Source organism: Myripristis murdjan, chromosome 11 (genome assembly GCF_902150065.1).
Source record: "Myripristis murdjan chromosome 11, fMyrMur1.1, whole genome shotgun sequence".
Classification (NCBI taxonomy): domain Eukaryota; kingdom Metazoa; phylum Chordata; class Actinopteri; order Holocentriformes; family Holocentridae; genus Myripristis; species Myripristis murdjan.
Window position 1 is genome coordinate 22,341,254 of NC_043990.1, and position 20,069 is coordinate 22,361,322.

The 20,069-nt window shown below is 42.9% G+C and overlaps 2 protein-coding genes across 6 annotated transcripts in view; one reads left to right on the forward strand and one right to left on the reverse strand.

The window, feature by feature from the left end:
* col16a1 (collagen, type XVI, alpha 1) overlaps positions 1-2,541 on the forward strand; it is a 111,647-nt gene extending 109,106 nt beyond the window's left edge. For all 5 annotated transcript variants that reach the window (XM_030063557.1, XM_030063559.1, XM_030063560.1 and 2 more), the window contains one exon: positions 705-2,541. In XM_030063557.1, coding sequence (XP_029919417.1) covers positions 705-898 — 194 coding nt within the window. In that variant the 3' untranslated portion in view covers positions 899-2,541. The remainder of the gene's footprint in view (positions 1-704) is intronic.
* Positions 2,542-2,674: 133 nt separating this feature from the next.
* Positions 2,675-19,378, reverse strand: col9a2 (procollagen, type IX, alpha 2). Its single transcript, XM_030063563.1, has 32 exons — positions 19,307-19,378; positions 17,682-17,756; positions 16,439-16,474; positions 16,278-16,340; positions 15,224-15,277; positions 14,711-14,746; positions 13,809-13,832; positions 13,570-13,623; positions 13,405-13,458; positions 12,086-12,136; positions 11,939-11,995; positions 11,749-11,802; positions 10,794-10,847; positions 10,583-10,636; positions 10,047-10,100; positions 9,871-9,924; positions 9,635-9,688; positions 9,495-9,548; positions 9,337-9,390; positions 8,490-8,534; positions 8,339-8,392; positions 8,171-8,224; positions 8,028-8,081; positions 7,855-7,926; positions 7,415-7,450; positions 7,222-7,266; positions 6,758-6,790; positions 6,478-6,624; positions 6,269-6,323; positions 5,909-6,097; positions 5,715-5,792; positions 2,675-4,199 (listed from the first exon to the last, which is right to left on the reverse strand). Exons 1-32 carry the CDS (start codon positions 19,376-19,378, stop codon positions 3,994-3,996), a joined length of 2,076 nt encoding a protein of 691 aa, XP_029919423.1. The 3' UTR covers positions 2,675-3,993.
* Between the last annotated feature and the right edge of the window lie 691 nt (positions 19,379-20,069).

Below are 20,069 nucleotides of genomic sequence, written 5' to 3' on the forward strand. Positions count from 1 at the left end.
GTAGATGTATCAAAGTAAACATAAAATTATGTTCACTTAATGCAAAATTGGTGGTGATCAACTTGGGGGGTGATTGGTGATGATCGATTTTTTTCAGAAATGTGAGAAAGGCAATGACGAACGGGAAGACAAACAAACAACAGATAATTTGCAAAAGAAGAAAAATGACAAGGAAACTATGGCTGCGCTTACTAAAACGATATACTTAGTCAGTGATGCTGGTCGATGTCAGATTTCTTGTTTCCAGTCAGACACCATGGGATAGAAGGCAATGACCAAATTAGCAAGAAGTTGACTTAAAATTTTCCAAAAAAACAAACAAAAAAAAAAAGTAAAGATGACCTTGATGAAATGAAAAAATGAAAAATAAAAACATAAGTGAATTTTATTTAGAGGGTGAAATATAGTCTTAGGGTTCTTCAGCATTAAAACACATTGGTAAAACACAAGGGGCCCCAAATGATTTCTTGCCCAGGGCTCCCAAATGTCTAGGGATGGCACTGCCCTGTAAAGTCAACTCACTGTAAAGTCTGTGCTTTCTCCACAGTTTTGGCAATTGAGTCTGAATGGTCTTTGCTTAAATCAAGGCTCGACAATTTTGCATAGTGCACCATTAAACTAAAAAATCACATCTCTCATACAGCTAGTTGTATGAGTGTGTAGTACAAAGTATAATTTCTACTGTCTTTCATTTTGTCCACCAGGTGTCCCTGGCCCCCCAGGCTATGGCAAGATGGGAGCCCCAGGCCCCGTTGGCCAACAGGGCGTTCCAGGGGTCCCAGGACCTCCTGGACCTCCAGGTACGAAGGGGACAGATGGCCGGTGTAATCCCGGAGACTGTATGAGCCATCAAGTAGAGTATAGCCCCAAGGGCCCACCTATGAAGGGCCCATGGTAAAGAGATGGGGGGAAGGAGAAAAAGGGGAGAGGGCAGTGAAGCAAAGACACTACAGAGAGTACAGAAAGCCAAAGACCACGACCCAAAGATGAAATACACAAGTGCCATTTATTATTGAATTGTACAGATCTACCCGCGCAGCTGTCTACTGTAGTTCTTGAGCAAAGATCTTCACATTTTTAGCAAGGGCCCCACTGGAGATGAGGCCTACACAGAAAACACCTGCAGCAGATTTTCATTGCATCGTTTTATTTCCCTGTGAACACCAAAACACTGCCACATCACACGTTCCTATTTTGGTCTCGCCACGTATTTTCCCTCAGCTTTCAACTCTTCACTGTTTTTCATTATTTTTGCACATTTTTTAACAATCCAGGGAAGTTGACAAGAATCACGATTTGTATCTTCCCCTGCCTGATTACTTCAGGCCTGTTCTCCTCTTTTCATTTTCTCTGTCAAAATCTGTAGGAAGAGAATGCACACAATTATTGTAGCACTTTGCTTCCACCACTCACTTCTTTATTCTTTTCACAGAAAATTACATTGAGCGTGCCCCATGCATTTGTAATATTCTGATTCTCTGCTTAAGGTGAAATACACATTTTGGATTTGATTTTTTACAAGAATGTCCCTTGCAAAATTTTCTTTTTTCTTTTTTTTATCAAAACAGACATCAAAACCCTAAATTCATACCCTCTTCAATGGAGTGCCTGTTTTGTACATATTTATATTTATATATAGTGGCTTTTTTATACTTTTTTAACTTTTTTAAGTAAAAGGAAAAGGCATAACCATGGCTCACTAATTATTTGTTATCGTCAGTGGGTACACAGCAACAAAACTGCCAGAGATATTTTTCTAAGGTTTATAAGCTTTCAAAGTGGAATAATGTGTTCAGTAAAAGACAAATTATTTATAAAAGGAAATTGCTTTTACTTGTGAAAGCACATTGGTTTTTGTAATTATGTTGCTGAGGTTCATAATTGAGTGTCATTTTACCACCAGTCTTCATTGTAAATGCAGCCGTTTTAAACGTCTCATCTCATTTTGTATTCCAAAGTCGATGTTCTAGCCATCTGTCTGCATCACCAGGCACGTGTTTAACGAAATATAAATGAGAGCTGAGCGCATTCACCACTTGTACTGTAACGCAACACTCTGTGCATGACCACTAAGCCCTCACGATCCCATTTAAGGATAACGGGACACATTTGGAACTCAAAGAAAGCATAAAGCATTGTCTTCTGTCATGTTATGTGATACTTGACTTAACATGGGTCATCTTTTCACATCATCATTTTTCTGCCTGGAATCTTGAATTTGAACTTTACCATCTGTTACCATTTCTGTAGCTTGACCAAGTATGTAGCAATCACACTCGTTTCTCACAAACGTAACCCATGTTAAACTTTTCCCAAACAAAATTATGAAACTGTCCAAAAAGGCTGTATCATATGGTTATAGTTTTTGTTTCTTGTTGTATTAAACACTATTGAAACTGTAACATTATTGCCCATCAACGCTCTAACCTGTGTATATGTTGCTGTGTGTCTTACTGTCACTTTTGTTCCATCCATCATGTGCCTACATGTTGTTTTATGAAAAATTTGAGATGAAAAACAAAAAACATTTTGAAAGCAGAAGTGGCTGTCGTTCTTTTGCAACAAAGGTGTGTATGCGCTGTGTTATGCATGTGTATGCGTTTATTCTCGCATATTGTGGGAACGTTTGGCCTCTGCGGTGCAAGAACGTTGACAAAACCTGAGCATCTGCAGCTTCGGGAGCAGGAGATTTTATTACACGCAGCAATAGATAATTGAACTGATACTGCCAAAGATTCAGGATAGGAGAAATGAAATGATACTGAGCCTAAGGAGGTGAGACTTTTTTTTCCATTCCCCACATGATACAGAAGAACATTGGATTTTACAAAAGGTTCCTCTTTATTTGTTCGGGTTAAACTGAACAGCCAAGAAAAAAAAAGAAAAAAAAAAACTCTCTTTCTTTACAGATGATTCATATAAAGAACAATAAATAGCTTCTGTTAATGAAAAAAATCAGTTCTTAGAAAATCGTTGACACCCTGTGGAAAGTTGACAGTGGCATAGGAAGCACATTCTGACTGTGACTGATTCGTTTGGGAAAGAGCACTTATTTCTGTAGGAACTTTTTTTATTACTGATTGAATTCATTAACACAGGATTTTTGTCGGTGCATATCGTAACCCATTCGTTTTTCTCTACATAATAATCAACACACATTTACAAAGATTTACAGCACTGCATTGTGGGAGATGGGAGTGCCCATCGGGATATGCTGTTGCCAGGCAACAAGAGGAAGAGATAAAGCTAGTCGTTAGTTTCTCAAATGAGACTTGTGTAGGAAAGAGGGGGGGCTGGGGGAGGGGGCCAATGTACACATGAGGTAAGACAGGGATTTCACTCAAGCTTACAGATGTGGAGGTTCAATACCACAAAGGTACAGTACAGTACTGAGTGTAAATTTAGATTGCAATCATTTATTGGTCCTTTTAGTACACTTTTAAGGCATCAGGTGTGATGTCATAGGATAAGCAGGGTATTTTAACTCACCATATCTCAGCATAATACTGCGTACATAAAACCATACCATTGACAGTCACCACGGTATACAAGAAAAGCACCTTCTGCTGGGCTCAGACTTGGTTTTGTGGCCCTCGCAGTTCATAGTTACAGTTGGCATTGTGGGTGACAAGGAAATGTAATATAAAGTGTCCCTCTTTCACTGCTGGGGGCGGGGGTAGGGGGGTGCTAGGATATTCGGATGTGACTGACACTGACATCATCCAGTCCTCTAGAGAAGAGCTGTCAGCTGCTGTTGGCATAATGATGTGGGGGCTTATCATCAGAGTGTGTCCCACCAAACAGAACTTAAGGTTGTCCGTTTCAGCATGGGGCAACGTCCGGTCACCACGATACTGCCCCCCCCGCCCCTTACTCTCGATGTTATCCAATGAGAGACGAGTGCTCTCTCTCTCTGTGTCTCCCTCGATCTCTCTCTTTACCTCTCTCTCTTTCTCCCGGGTGTTGTTGAGCTGCTGATGGAGAGAAAGGTCTCTAGACGTTGGGTCCTTTGATCCTTCCAGCCTCCTGTAGTCTAGGGGATGTGTACGCCGACGCAGCCAGGCACATTGCCGCCTCGCAGAAGCCTGGGAGACCTGACGGGCCGGCCTTGCCGGGGAGACCAGCCTGTCCGGGTGATCCCTGAGGGCCTCTCTCACCAGGCCTGCCATCCCGAGCCACGCCATCAATACCAGGAGGACCTGTGGAGAGAGAGGATTACAGATGATTTAGAGATTTTAACCAAGGTGTTTGTCTGTTTTGTGGAAGTATTGATTTGGGGGAAAAGAAAAAGAAAGAAAAGTTACTTAATGTAAATTAGTTAATAGTAAAAAAAAAATTAAAAAAAAAAAAAAATCAAAAATGATGATTAAAATTCTCTAAAATGTTACTTACTATTTTGTCAGTAATAGGCTCAAGGTAAATAATAGCTTCTTTAAAATTCAATATTGGGTTCTTTGTTGGTGTTTTCAAATAGTGGAAACCTCATTAAAGAAATAAAAATGACACGTGTGTGTATATGTATGTGTGTATATCTGTGTCTGTGTGTGTGTGTGTGTGTGTGTGTGTGTGAATGTGCATTTGCCACTGTTTGAATTTCTGTGTACTGTTGCATTCCTATTACATTCACATTCAAGAGCATCTGTTAAATGACTGAAGTTAATGATGCTTTTAAAATGCCTTGGAGCAGACTCCCATGCGGCATTAGCATGGTGGTTTATAAAAGCTGTAATGCCAACTTCCCCAGCTTCTTATTGTCCTCTTCTCAACCTTTGCTTAGTTGTGTCTTCCTTTGTCTTTTTTTAAAACTCAGGATAGATTGGATGTTTTTGAACCCATTCCTCATTAAAATGATGTCTGGCATCATTTAGAAACGCACACAGCAAACTCATCACTTCAGTACTGACAAACGTAGCCCTGCACTGCATCTCCTGCATCCTCTCAGTGAGCTTCAGCACAGTGCAATGGGGCAATTGTTTCAACCTTTAAAATCCATAATCTCCTTTTCTAGGATAAAAAGCTCACAGTACAGTCAGACATGTCTTCATATTTTCTGCTGAAAATAGTCACACACCATGCTTTCTATCAGGTTTAGTATTTTTGTAAATCCTCTCTGACTACATTTGTACCAGAAGTTGGACTCCTGCAGGTTATTTTTCATGGTGAGTTTGTTTGTGAGTTTGTGAAGGCTTAAATGATCACCTGATTGGACTCTGGGAGCAGATGCAGCACAATGCTAAAACCACAGAATTTGAATGGAGGAGAATGATCATTTTGCCGTGGTCATTAGGCTGCTATACAAGCGGTGATTGCGGCTAGCTGCTACAGTGACAATGCATGTATAGTGCCGTAAAGTGTGTCACACCTTTGAGAACTGAGAATATATGTTGTGCTGTGGCTGCTTGGTGAAAGAGGTAAACGTTATAGTTAGCACCAATCTGAATACAGAACTTTGCAATTGCATTCAGTGCATGCAATGTGCATAAAAATGGCCACTGCTCCAACCAATCTGCTATGTTTATTTTAATAAGAAAGCCCATTCTACACCAATTCAGTTTGGTTGTGCTCTGTATGATTCTTAAGTAATGCCAGTCATTGATTCAATAAAATCTGCATTCAAACAGAGGAAATATTATCATTTAATGTACAATACTGACTTGACTTGAACATATGAGCATAAAAACTCATGTTTGCCAGTTGTGAGAATCTTCTCTTACCTGGTATTCCTGGAGGTCCAGGTTGTCCTGGGTGGGGTCGGCCAGGATCTCCTCTCTCTCCCTTTGGCCCTCTCTTTCCTGAGGAAGGAAGTGGACTATGGGTTAAAATCTCCCGCAGAAAGCCACACTTTCACCTGTGTATTCATAATGTGACCGTAATGTCCAACATTTTTATCTATGACCTTTGCCCCTACCTTTGAGTCCTGTGTTTCCAATCTGTCCAGCGGCTCCAATCATGCCGGGGATACCACGAGCCCCAGTGAGACCATGTGGCCCCTGAGGTCCAGGAGACCCTGGAGGTCCAGGAGGGCCTGGAGGTCCCATTACACCTGCTCCACCAAGTACAGCCCTCTTAGCACTCACTGCTACTGCTGCTAGCCTCTCTGAGAAAGAAGAGGTAGCAGACATTATTTTACTGCAGAAAATGATTTAGATTAAATTACCTCTGGTGATGACCGCCTGATTGCTCAGGAGATGAAAGTGGGTTTGGGAAATGAGCTCATCTAATCTCCTCTATGGACATCAAAGGTGGATATTCAGGTCTAGTCACTCACCCTGCAACATCTTCAGCACCACTTCGATGATATGCTGGTCAGAGGCATCCCGTCCCTGGAGAGAGAATGATCAAGCTGAGCTTTTTAAAATGGACCAAGAAATGTCTCAGCCATGGCTGTCACTCAAGCTGTGTTTTCCAAACCTCATCAACTGAGAGTGTCAGCTGATATACATCCATGTATTTTGGCTATTTCATCCTACTACCCACCGATGGTCCCTGAATGCCTGGCATGCCTGGTACTCCTCTCTCTCCGTTGAGTCCCCTAGGACCAGGCAGTCCTGGTGGTCCCTGGTCTCCTGGTTTACCAGGGTCTCCGGTAGGCCCGTTGTGTCCAGAGTCACCCCTCACTCCTTGCTGTGAAGAGAAAGGGAGAAAGCAATGAGTCAATGTAAGGGCAGCTCCTCCTAATGAGGAAATCATTGGAAGGAAGGAAGGCTATGAAAGGAATTATTCATCTAATGATTTTTCCACACAGCAGTCTGCTCACCTGTCCTTTAGGTCCAGGTTCACCAGACAAACCCTGTCAACGTAGAGAGAGAATTTGTCATTTTCACATTTACCATAGACATTCATCACTCCTGGCTCAGAGAAACTCTTTGAACAACACTTTTTAGAATATTTTAAATGAATGAATGTTGAAAAATGCTGCTTCTAAGATCCAGCTTGTATTATTGCTTAATTGTCATGTAAATAGCCCATTTGCCATCTGGATTATTATGAGGATTTGAATGCAAATTAAAAAAAAAAAAATAGACTTCCTTCTCTACTTTGTACCATGTGATTGTAGAATTTTTTGCTATATCTCACAATGCTTTGATGTCTCCAGAACCAAGTTTTTAAACCTCCTTATCTAAAGCTCAGTTTGAGTGTTTTGTAAATTCCTACATCCCTTATGGTTCTTTGCATCAACAACTAAAAAATGGTTTCAGGCTGTGCACTAATGCTTTTTACCTTTTCACCTTTCTCACCAGCCAAACCCTCAACGCCAGGGTCACCCTAAAAGCAAGACAGAGAAGTTTTATGAAGATGGGGATGGAAAAGTTTTGACCAACAAGGGGATTTGTCAGTATGGAGCTGTGGTATAGCACAATGTGTAAGATAAGTCTAAGTCAATCCAGTTTAAAAGTGCAGGTTTGCTACTCACAAAGTCTCCCTTTGGCCCAACTTTTCCTTGGAATCCCTGAAAAGAGAGATGAGCTGAGTCATATATATATATATAAAAATTCTGTGGAATCTGTAGTATTAAATCCTTTAAAAAAACAAGGTTGAAATAGTGATTGAAGTCAGTGACACCAGAGATCACAAAGTAAGAAAGATGTGGTTTCATTTCTACACCAACAGAGATGAGGATGCTTAGATTATCATTTATATTGCTTGGGCTCCATGTACATTCAATGATTTGCTGTGGATTTATGTGTCATCTACAGAATCCATGGGTAAACACTGCCCCCAATGGATAAAACTGAAATAGTATGAAGTATGCTCAGATACAGGGAACAACAGACCAAAGCATGCATACACACAAATACATGAAACAGAGAAATATGTGCATTTCTCCATGTACACACACATACACAAACAAACCTTATCTCCCTTGGTTCCAGGGAGGCCCTGGGCACCTGGAACACCAATAGGTCCTCTCTCTCCTTTAGACCCCTGTTAGGAAATATTGGAAATGGTTATTGAAGACAGAAATGTGCACTGAAAGGGCAATATCAAAATCCAGAAAAAAAAAAAAAAAAAAAAAAAAAACTCACAGCCTTGCCAACTACTCCCTGTGGCCCAACTGGTCCCCTCTGGCCTCTGTCACCCTGTAGAATTCAGGTAAGATAAGTATAACATCTGGAAAACAGCAGCCATTGGTGTGTGTTTATAATTATGAATATTTCTGGATCCTTACCTTGGGTCCAGGAACTCCTTCCATACCAGCCTCACCAGGAAGGCCAGGCTCACCCTAAGAAAAAAGAGAGAAAAGAGCAGTTAGACCCACAGTTACAGTATATAGATCATCCTTTACAATCAATATAACCAAATAAGAATATAATATGTAATTATGTGTATGTGTCACCTGAGGTCCAGGGGCTCCAGACATTCCAACATGTCCCCTAGGCCCAGGCTCTCCCTGGAGACAAAAGAGAAATGAGGTGAGAATGATATAATTGAGAAACAGTGTGGCAAAAAACATAAAACACAATACAGGCCTAAAGTCAAAGGCTTACCTTAGCTCCAGGTCCACCCTTTGTCCCTGGGCTGCCAGGCAATCCCTAATGACAGAATCAGTACGTAGAACAGAAGTGAGGATCAAAGGTACTTTGCACTCTTTAAGTGTAGACAATTTCCTGTATTTGAAATGCAGGGAGCGGCACTGAAAATAGTATGGGTAATGAATGTATATGAATGTGTGCATTGGTATGTCTGTGTTGCCAGAGGTAATAGTGTTGATACATAATAGAAGATGAAAAATCGGCCTAGTTTGGGCCCTTGCTATATGGTTTGCAGCAGTTATTGTCTTGTGTGTGTGTGTGTGTTTGTATGTGTGTGCAACTGTGCGCATGTGTTGGTACGTCACGATAGGACATAAAGCAGGCTAAGTTATGGTGTTTGAGTTTGCAGCAGCGTTGGTGTCATTGCAATGACCACACAGCAAAGTGTGCATCTCATGCTCCATTACCCCTTAGTCAGGATAACATGCGCACACACACGCGCGCACACACACACACATACCCACCGTTTCGATTGTGATAAATTACTTGCAGTGGGAGGGAGAGTGCCATTTCAAGGTGGTTTAAATTCTAAAACAGCCTGGGTCAGAGGGTCACTGTTAACCTGGATGACTGCCCAGAAAACAAATACACCAAAATTTACAGGCTGCTTTGCCTTGTTTCCCCTACCTCTATTGTGGCCTTGTTGAATTGGGGAGGGAGACCATGACCCAATATGTGGTCTTAGAGATAATAAGGTTTACAGACAGGCCTATATGCATGTGTCTTTACCCGTGGCACTGCTGGACAACCCTTACATTAACACCCGGTCAGAATCTCCTCTACACACACACGGATTACTCACCGCTGCTCCCTGATGACCGGGAGGACCAGGCATCCCAGCCTGCCCAGGGCCGCCCTACAGACAAAGAAGACAGAAAAAGAAGAAACTCCTTGTTCCACCGAGATTGAAGCAATTCATCGTTATTATCATCACTGTCATCACGGCTGGCACTGCTTTACCTTGATTCCAGGAATGCCCGGTGTACCGTCCTTTCCATCAATACCGGGCAGGCCCTGAAAAGCAGGCAGGATGAGTCAGTGTCCTTCATTTGGCAAACTTTCCACAAGAAGAGCACCAGAGTAACAGTGTGTTCACTCACATTCTCTCCCTTTTTGCCAACTGCACCCTGTGGGCCCTGGATACCTTGGCTGCCCTGCAGAAGACATCCAAACCATTGTCACTGTATTCATAATCTCAGATCAGGATCATCATTGCCATGCAAGTGGTAGGAGTAGTTCCTGTTCATCTTTTTCGGTCTACCCCAATCCTTTGAGAATAACCTTGAAGAAAATATACTAGGATGGGGGATTTTTTTTTCCTTTGAGACACACTTACTGTGTCTCCCTTCTCTCCTGCTTCTCCAGGTGGTCCCTGAGGTCCCTCCTCACCCTATAAACAACAGAGAGATTCTCATATTACCTCAGGTGTGCATGTGCATTGCCTTGTTTGTGACTGAAGGAGTCTGTGTTTGTGTGTGTGTGTGTGTGTGTGTGTGTGTGTGTAGTACTTACTGGGGGCCCGGGAATGCCTGCGGGTCCTGTGATGCCCTTGTAACCACGAGGCCCCTAAGGGAAAACAAAAAGTGCTATCAATCACTTCAGATCAGGGAGGATGCTAAGTCACGGTAGCCTACTATTCATTGTGATAAAGGGATAATTAGCGCTTAACTCACTCCGCTAATGGGAGCTACACAGAAAGCCAGCCACTGTTGCTTTGGCACTAAGCCTGGGCGCTAACTTGGCTAACGCGGCTAATGTTAACAGTAAGACGGATGGCTACAGCGGATCATTAACTACAGATGGAGGCACTGTGGACCCAGACAACCCCAACTCATTAGAGGAGGGGAGAGATTTGTGTTAGCATCATTTCCATATGTCCCCATTGCTGGTAATGGATGGTGTTTGTATAGCGGGGGCAGGTCTAGCTGCGCCTCCTTGGCGCTCATCGCGGAATGAAAATAGGTTCGTTCCAAATGAGGACAAACACAAAAGAAAATGCAACATGCGGGTGTGAGGAACACATGCAGCCAAGAGAGGGTGGTACTCACTGCCTCCCCCTTAGGGCCCATCATTCCTGGATAGCCCCTCAGACCCATTGGACCCTGCAAAGGAGGTACAGAAAAACAAGGATGAGAACGAACTTTGACCCTGGTCATTCTAACTCTAAGCTCTGCCGAGTGCACCGAAGCTTTGATTAAAACAACACAAAATAAGCTTATATTTCTGTATCTGAGTTGTGCTAGAGATTTCTCAGCATACCGGAGGTCCTGGGATGCCCTGTTCCCCAGAGATGCCAGTATCTCCCTTGAGGCCCTAGTGGAAGAAGGGAAGAGAGCTGGTTGATCAGTCATTCTGCATCCCTCTCTGTAGAACAGTAACATTTGGTGCATTTGCATGGAGCAGAGAAGGTCTACTTGCTGTTGTGTAAATGTCTACAGAGTTTGACCCAAGAAACTTTGAGATAATCCATCTGAGGGTATAAAACAAATTCCTACTAGTTTCAGCGGCATAGGCTTCTTAAGATAAATCCGATACTGGCCCTGTGCACTCTTTTTTACTGTGGCTCACATAATCATCACAAAAATAAGCATCAGAGAATACCAGATTTTACATGTTCGATACAACTGTCTGTGCAACTGCTAGTGGTGGTGTACACAGCTTGGGAAAGTGAAAAGAGAGAGCTGCTCCAGAGTGCAACATTGAATCAAGGCAAGTCTTCTAAAATACTGGCCCGCCTGGAGGAGTGGTGCGTTTAACTTCATGTGTTGAGTGTTTTCTCAGTGTCTAAGCACTGCCAGAAGGCTCCTAGTGTGGGAAGATCAGAGGCTAATTCCTGGAGCTCAGCTAGCCGCTCTCTCAGAGCCCGCAGTGTGCTCATTAGCTCTGCTTAATACAGCGAGGTGAGAGGGCTGCGCGAACCCTGACTCTCTCATCCTCCCCTTCATGTACCTGGCTCCTCAACACCCCTTTCATCTGGCTCACTGCATGCTGACTGCAGGGCCAGGGCCAGGCCTGACTAATCGCAGCCAGATTAGTGCCAGTCATGTGCCTCAGGAGGCTTCATTAGAGCTAATCCCTGCCTCTGCTGGTCCTCAATGGTGGGTGAGCGTGCAAGACAGTGTGCAGACATGCTGTATGTGTGCTTGTGTGCATGTGTTCATTCATAGGTCCAGTCCAGCCAGACACAAAAAGTGACTGCGCAAGTGCAGCTTACCGATACTCCTATGCTACCAGGGTCTCCAATGATACCAGCACGTCCTTTGTGTCCCTATGGAACAACACTCAATCACTATGGTGGCATCGCAATTTCATAATGCAACACAATTAATCGATGATGATGAATAAAACAATACTCTGTGCTTTTTCATCCAAGGTGACTTGATAAAGATAGACAGGATACTCACCTTGACTCCCAGCAGTCCTTGAGGGCCTTTGGGTCCTGCTGGACAGTTAAGTGGACACTGTTGCCAAGAGATGGAAATACATTACAATTATCAAAAGTGAAGTGGTGTCAACAGATATTCCGGAAACAAGATTAGGATTCATCTTACCAGGATGTCAGCACTGCCCTCCTCTCCACCAAGGAATTTTCCTGGAGGACCCTAGATAGATAGATAGATAGATAGATAGATAGATAGATAGATAGATAGATAGATAGATAGTCACACATCAGAGTTGGCAGACAGGTTGAGCTGAGACAGCACTCTCTCTCTCCCTCTCTCTGTCTCTATCTCTATTTCTATATCTCTATTGCTCCTTCCATCTTTCTCTCTATCTGTTTATAGATTGAGTTAGAAAGTAAAGTATCTCTACAGGGGCTGATGTATTCCAGCTACAGTCAGATGAGACAGCCCACTGATCTAATGGGAGTTTATTTACCCTAGGACAGCACTAAAGCTAAACAAATACACTCCCCTGGGCTGGGAACATCACTCTCAATGAAGCCGCCCCCCTTCCTGGAACCACTCAGAGATGCACACTGGAGAGTACATACACCACCGGAAAATAGACTAGAAAGTGTACTACTCAGAGATGTTTGTGGTATTTCACCACTCTGCCTGCAGCAAGCTACACAAGACAGAGTCAGCTTTGGATGTGTTGTCATACAGGACATTTTTAAAACATGTTTCTATTGAACACACTGTAACATGGCCTGGGTAAGTGCGGCACTGGCAGGTACAGTGTTCCTGTCACAGAGAGTGGGTGCATTGTCATCCTCCTCACTTATATAATTCAGTCTGAATTAGATTGATGGGTAAGTATGCTTTATTGAGCCAACTGAACTTCTGGTAACTCAATGATCACTCTCTCTTCTTGCAACTAATCTCACCAGTCTCTCCCAAAAGACAACCATCACTCATCCGAAATAGATTTTAAGCAGTACTCTGTGAGACTTATGTCTTTAATTTTGATACAAAGTTTATTGCTGTTTTTTTTTTTTTTTTTTTTTTTTAACTCCACACATCCCAAATAATGTGGACCTGACTGTGATGTCTTTTTCTTGAATGTTCTCTTTGTCTGTGGCTAGCATTGCTGATGCACATGGGTCTATTATTTATTGCGAACAACACTGTTGCCACTGCTGGAATCATAGATCATTTCCTGTGTGCCAGAGGACTTTTCCCACAGAAGACCTAACAATAAAAGCATCAATAATACAATGTAGCAAAACTGATGTTTATTTATGTGGAAATGTTGCGGATTACTACTTTAATTCACCATATTAATGTTAAGGGCTTAAATATATCTCACAAGCCCGGGTTTGCCAGGGGCATTTTAGTGGCAAGATCATCTTTAATATATTAGAACTCAACAGCAGACAGATGACCTTATTGCTAAGATATTTCCAGGACGCCCAGATCTCACTTACCGGCTTGCCAGGAGGCCCGGGGAGTCCCGGAGGTCCAGGGGGTCCCATGACACCCTAGGAAAAGAAGAGGAAGGAGAGAAGTTGTGAAGAAGTCCAGCAGAGTCTTACTTGTTCATAAATTTATATAATACATTAACAGTGTAATAACTGTAGTTAGTGTCCCACCTTAGGTCCAGTTGCTCCAATCTCACCAGGAAGACCAATTGGCCCAGGGGCACCCTATTAAAACACAGAGGGAGAGAAAAAGAGAGAGAGAGAGACAGAGAGAGAGAGAGAGAGAATGGCATTCAACCTTGGTTAAAAAAAAAAAAAAATCAGAAAGTAGTCACAAATTCTTTTCATATCTCAAACAAAGCCATTAAATGATAAAGGAACAAGTGTATTATACCATATAAGCTACTTACAGCCAGTCCTGGAAGGCCGGGTCCCTGTGTGGACAAAGAGGACAAGACCTTAAATCACTGTACAACATGTGGAAGCAATCCATCAAAGTATCAATTAACACTTGCTGAGGCTAATTAATAACTGCAGCAGTAATTCAGTAATGCATGTGTATGGAGCCAGAGTGCAAGGCAAACAGTGCTCAAGAAGAACAAAGGCAACAGAAAGCAATCAGTTTATGTTTGGTGTGTGCGATGCTTTAAATTAATTTTAAACAATGTAATTAAGTAAGTAGGCCTTCTTGAAGGCAGAACAGCCCACAAGGCAGGAGCCTATCTGCTGTCTCTGTAGTGTGAGGCAGCTTGATGTACAAGCATGCCCCCCGGACAGGACGCCTGTTAATGCCAAACAAAGGATTCAACTAATAGTGTTGCACTGAAGCGTGACATTGGTTGACTCCACTTTTAATGTTTGAACATGTTGGATGGTGTGTGATAAGTGGAAGCAGTGCTCCACCTAGTGGTGATACTCTAGGCTGCAGCTAATGTGTTGCTTGTCCTGCTTTTAGTTATGGAGTCAACTGACTTTATGTTGTTATGTCTGTTGGTGCACATGAATGAAAATGTCCCATTTAATGCTATTTGAAGTCATAGCATAGCCAAACACCTATAACCTTTTTCAAGAGTTATTAATAGAACACAGCACATTGGAAAACAAATGCGCCCACTGCATTAACTCAAACCAATAGGGGGCACAGCTGGTCAGGAATTCAAGCATGAAGAAGAAGGAGATGGAAACAGGTTGCCTTGTGAAACCATGTGGGTTTACAACATCATTGTTATGAAACGGTCTAGGCCTACAGCAATGTCAAACTCAACCAGTGATGACTAACTTAGGTATCATGTATTATGAAATGTTTACTTACTGGAGCACCAGGCTCGCCACTTGGTCCAGGCTGACCCTATAGAAACAACACACATCAGTATGGCTATGGTAGAGAGCTGTTGCATGCATACGCAAATAAACATCCAGAGAATATTATTATGTAACTAGCTGATATAAGATTTAATATTCTACGCTTATGGTTTTTTTTTTTCTTTTTCTTTTTCCAGTGGGATTTTACATGAATGGGCGTTCAGCTGATGCTCCTATCCAAAGTGACTTGCAAAGACTGAGCAGACAGGGTTCAATGCCATGCTCATGGACACTTTGGCAGAACATATAGAAGGTTTTTCAGGGACGGAGACATCTCTGCTAAGGACCTCCCTGTATGGGTTTAATGGGCCCAAGGGTTAGGGATGAGACATAAGCATTTTATTTTATTCGCAACAACACCACCAAAGAAGACTCCCACAGGATAGCAGCATTATGGTCCATTTGTGATCATTCTGTGAGATGCAGAATTGGATCCTGCACTTCAATAAAAGCAGACACTTGCCTTAGGCCCAGGGCTTCCAACGGGACCCCGATCTCCCTTTGCTCCAATCAAACCCTGAGAGCAGCAAGAGAGAAAGATGGAGGCAGGCACAGAGGTAGATGTCAAGGGAGAGAAGGAAACATATTGGAGAGGTTAAAAAAGAAGATAGCTCATTCTACTGTGCTTCCCACAAGCCTGTGTGTGACCTGAATTCACATTACAATAGGGCTAATAATACACATGATCGAAGTTGACACCACTCTTGTAAGTAATTAGGAAGCAAACTAGAGATTGAGATTCCAGGACGGATTACTAGTTAAATCCCTGAGGAATGCATGCGTGTGTGTTTGTGTGTGTGTGTGTGTGTGTGTGTGTGTGTGTGTTAGCATGTGACCAGGAGACTGATCAAGACTGAGGCAACAACCTACATTAGTTCAACTGTCCTCAAAACTGCTGCACTGCCATCAATGGGCTGCACGTCAGCAAAACAGGGTAGTCTTTCACTGATCTCATCACCCTTTATGCTGAATGTACAAAATATTAGTGACATCTCCTGGATACTGAGTTGCAGCCCTTTTTCGCAAAATCCATATCGAGGTTAACGAAAAGCTTAACAATCCTTCCATAACCGGGGTCCTTCTTTACCTCATCCTTGGTAATTTAATATGGGGAATCAGAAAAGGATAATGGCTTTTGTCTGGATTTATATTCTGGGTGTACATCATAAAAAGAGAAAGTGACACTAATATTAGGTGTGCCTTTTAGTCATTTAGCTGTTACACTTATGCAAAGAATTACAATGAGCTTCAACTGTGAAATCACCAGTAGTGACCGACCAATAGTGATCAGTGATAATGTGCCATAGTGGTATGACAATATTCCTGTGACTGTGGAATGATCGTGCAAGAGAGGAGTACTAATTAGTGCAATTATAATATTTCAGATGAGCAGAGAGAGATTGAAGTTGTTTTTTTCTTGGAACACACTCACATGCACTCATATCACTATCTCTCTCTCGCTCTCGCTCTCTCTCTCTCTCTCATGTGATGCATGCTCAGACACTCAGTGAACTTACATCAATGCCATTTTCTCCTGGTGCTCCATCAGGACCGGGCTCACCAGGCTCTCCCTTCTGCCCCTATACAGACAAGCATGCATTATTCTTGTGAACAAAACCTAGGAAAGGTAAGGCAATATAAACTTTTACAGAATAAAACTTTATAAGAGCCTACTTACTTGTGCACCAGCAGGGCCAGGGGGTCCTTTGTCACCCTGAGGAGAGAGACAGAGTAGACAGAGATATTAAACCTTTTTCTTTGATTATCGGTAACTTTGCACAATGTGGGACTAGGACATATGGCATGGCTAATTTCCATTCCCTTTGTGCATATATCCATGATATCTTTGCTAATATAACCACTGGTATTTTCCATTTCCATTCCACAGGCTAAGGCAATAACAACTTTCCTGCACCATATCATAATCACAAAAACGAATTGTATGGCTCTACTTGAAGGATATCAAGTATAAGCTTCTATATTCGGAGACAAGAGGGAGAGGTCATGCTGCTATTGAGATGGTGCCTCTACATAAAGATGTAATGCAACAATAATAGGCCTACCATGCTCTTCCCATTAAAACTTAGCCATCAAGGGCAGAGAGGCACATGCTTACAGTGAATAAGGTGAGATCGGTCTTGAGGTGTTGCTTGAAGTTGTTATTACAATGGCTGGATTCCACTTGAAGGTGACACCCTGCCCCCATTCCTTTTCCTCTTACCTCCCCACTGTGGGAAGGATATGCCTCCATGAACTGACTGCTATTAGTTTTTCTTGCCATGGGAGTTGATAATGAGGAACTAAGAATATCTGAGTTGAAAGGGTCAGTAATGAACTGTATTATACCAACTGCACTGTGGTTGCTTCACACTCTGCCTGCAGGTTGCCTGAGGCTCAGCACTTATCTGTGAGCACTTGATCAGTTACTACTCGAAATGCACAACGTTCATATGCATGGGAAATATGTGTATTTTAGGGAGTATGGTCAGCTATGTGGTTCGTTTGCTAAAATCTAAGCGGATCTAAGTGAATCTAAGATTAATTGTGATTTTAAATAGGGCACCAGAACACAAAAGAGAGCAAATCCCCCCATTTGGAGCTTGCTTCCTGTTCCACTAGTGCAGCAGCCTCTATTCTCAGCATGTTTGTAAAACCTGTCTTCAGTTAACCCTCAGAATATCTCAAATGTATCACATTACTGCGACACTAGCCCAAACTCACTCCCAGGATAGAGCCACAAGCCCTTCTCAAAGACCCCTCTCTCTTCTGGGAACAGAGCTCTTTTGTGCAGGTGTGTTTTCATTTGCAGTGCCCTCTGGCGGTAAGACTGTGGTACTGCAGAGCAGCACAAGGTTGGTATTTCTCCTGCACAATGCTGGTCTTTGTGACAACCTGATGGGCAGACCGGTGTTGATACTCACATCAATGCCGTCGGACCCAGGAGTACCAGAAGGGCCTGGCGGGCCAGGCTGACCCTGAGGTCCAGGTGGACCCCTCTGAAAGAAAAGAGGAAGAAGATGCTGAAATAGATGCACAAAGAAATAATGTATCATTGCAAAAACAACTCACATATTTAGTATACAGTACAAATATCACAACAAGGCTGTAAGCTTGTGTAATATCCCATAACAAAATTAAAGGTGTTGTGTAGTGGTACCATTGGTGATAAGGAACAGTAGGTTTGGTGATAAGTTTATGGTTATTGTTCAATGTTTCTTTACTCAATTTTAACTGAACAACAGAAAAAAAGTTTAAAATCCAGTTTAGCAATAGATCTGTAAAGCATGTGTCATTGTGGAATACGGAATATTGTCGAAATATTCAAATGATTGTAGATTCCCTGAAAGCAATGTAGGAACTGTGGGCACCAATGCATCAGCAGTAAATAATTCACTTTTCATCAAGGGCAAAGCCAACACAAATGTCATTATGATCAAATACCCACAACGTGGAGTGAATTCTGTGGAAGTTAATGCACTGGGTGACAATGCAGATGCTGTGACACAACATCCAAGTCGGCTGAAGCACTGAGGACAACTTTCACAAAAATTGAAAATTCAAGGCTCAGATGCATAATTAGGAGTTGCGACAGTTGTTGTAATCAGTGGGAACAATATCAAATAATACGGGGGTCAGAGGGGGAGGACTGAGGTGGAATGTGGGAGGAGGGGTCATGAGACTGGCAGTGTTTACCAGCACTGTTCCTCAAACCCCCGACACACCCTCTCTTCATCCCACTGTCCACTCAACCTCTTGAAATTAGGGCTAATCTCAGTCAGTCCATCAGACAACGTTGAATTGTTAAATTATTGACAAAAAAAGGAAAAAAAAAAAAAAGGAAAATAATCCTCGATACAGTGAAAGTCCAGCAGGTTGAAAGTCTGGCATTGGCATGTAGCATGTAGATGTGAATCTTCAGGTTAGACATTCCGTCTGTCTCTCTTTTGAAAGAGCAGCTTTCACATGTGAGAGAAAACGTGTGTGTGTGTGTGTGTGTGTGTGTGTGTGTGTGTGTGTGGATCTTCCATTTCCATGTCTATCATGACCACTGTTGAGTTTGCCCATGAAAAGTTGGAAAGTCCTCATCTTTTCATTCATTCTTCAAAGAAAATAGTAATCCAGGTTCAATAAAAAAGTAACTCAGGTGCTGATAAATCCATGCTTCTTCAGTGACAGGACATCCTCAGTCAAAAGAGATGAGAGATTAGTCCACATGATATGGATGATAGTCCAGGATGATAGCCATGTTTCATTGTGCATCCGTTGCAGAAAACTCATTTCAAGCACATCTTTCTTCAACATACATGCAATAAAGATAGGAGGCCGGCACATATAGATTTCTACGCAGCTCGTAGTCAGAGTCAGCCTTTTGACAATTTCTGCAATCACCAAGAAAGCACTTTACCATTGCAACCCACAATGTAGCCTTACTAACAGGCATCCAATACCTGCTGGCCCTTTGCAAGAGCCTCATCTCCCACTGAACCCCAGAAAAGAAGAGCTAAACCTGAGCAGAGCAGGTCTCAACCTCCCCTGTTCCACTCACCACTTGGGCCAGAGCCAGGCACAGGGTCTGCAGTATTACCCAGCTCTTCAGCAAGGCAGAGAGAGCAGCCATGGTCCCTCTCTCCTGTCCCTCTCTCCTCGGTACACCGAATCCTCTCTTCTCTCTCCTCTTTCCTCCGCTCCCTTACTCCTCTCCAGGCCGGCGCAGCGCGCAACTGGTGGGGCAAAGCTCTCTGAAGGGAGGGGAGGGGGGGGATGGGGGCTATGTGCACAGCCCCACAAAAATCCACTCAGGAGTGCTGAGCTGAGTAGAGAGGGATGGATGGAGGGATGAGGGGGATGGGGATGGACTCAGAGAGAGTGAGAGTGAGAGAGGTGTAACCCAGCCCTACAGCCTACCCCTGAGAACACAGGAGCTCCTGAAAAGCCCCATGCACCCATCCGCACGCACACACACATGCACGCACGCACACACACACACACACACACACACACACAAACGAACACACATTGATACATACACACAAAGTCCCTCAAAAGGACCACTGCTATTCTTAGCTAAGGGGACAGGAGCAAATACCGCTACATTATGAATGTGCGCTCAATAGTCATTTTTTTCCCCAAAATGATGAAATATCTTATTACCATACCTACCATGCCTTATGATTAATGTGCTTTTTTTTTTTTTTTTTTTTTTTTTGCAAAGTTCCCACATGCTAATTGGGCACAGTACCCATGAAGCTCCTCCCAAAGGTATGGGAGTGGTGTAAAGAGTGAAACTTGAGTGTCAAATACCTAAATAT

Coding starts and splice junctions, on each gene's coding strand:
- col9a2 (XM_030063563.1), bottom strand. CDS start 19,378: ATGGCTGCTCTCTCTGCCTTGCTGAAGAGCTGGGTAATACTGCAGACC. Junction 12,137..13,404: donor CCGGGCCTCCTGGCAAGCCG/GTAAGTGAGATC, acceptor CTATCTATCTAG/GGTCCTCCAGGAAAATTCCT. Junction 6,625..6,757: donor AACCTGGACCTAAAGGACAG/GTGAGCAGACTG, acceptor TTCTCTTCACAG/CAAGGAGTGAGGGGTGACTC.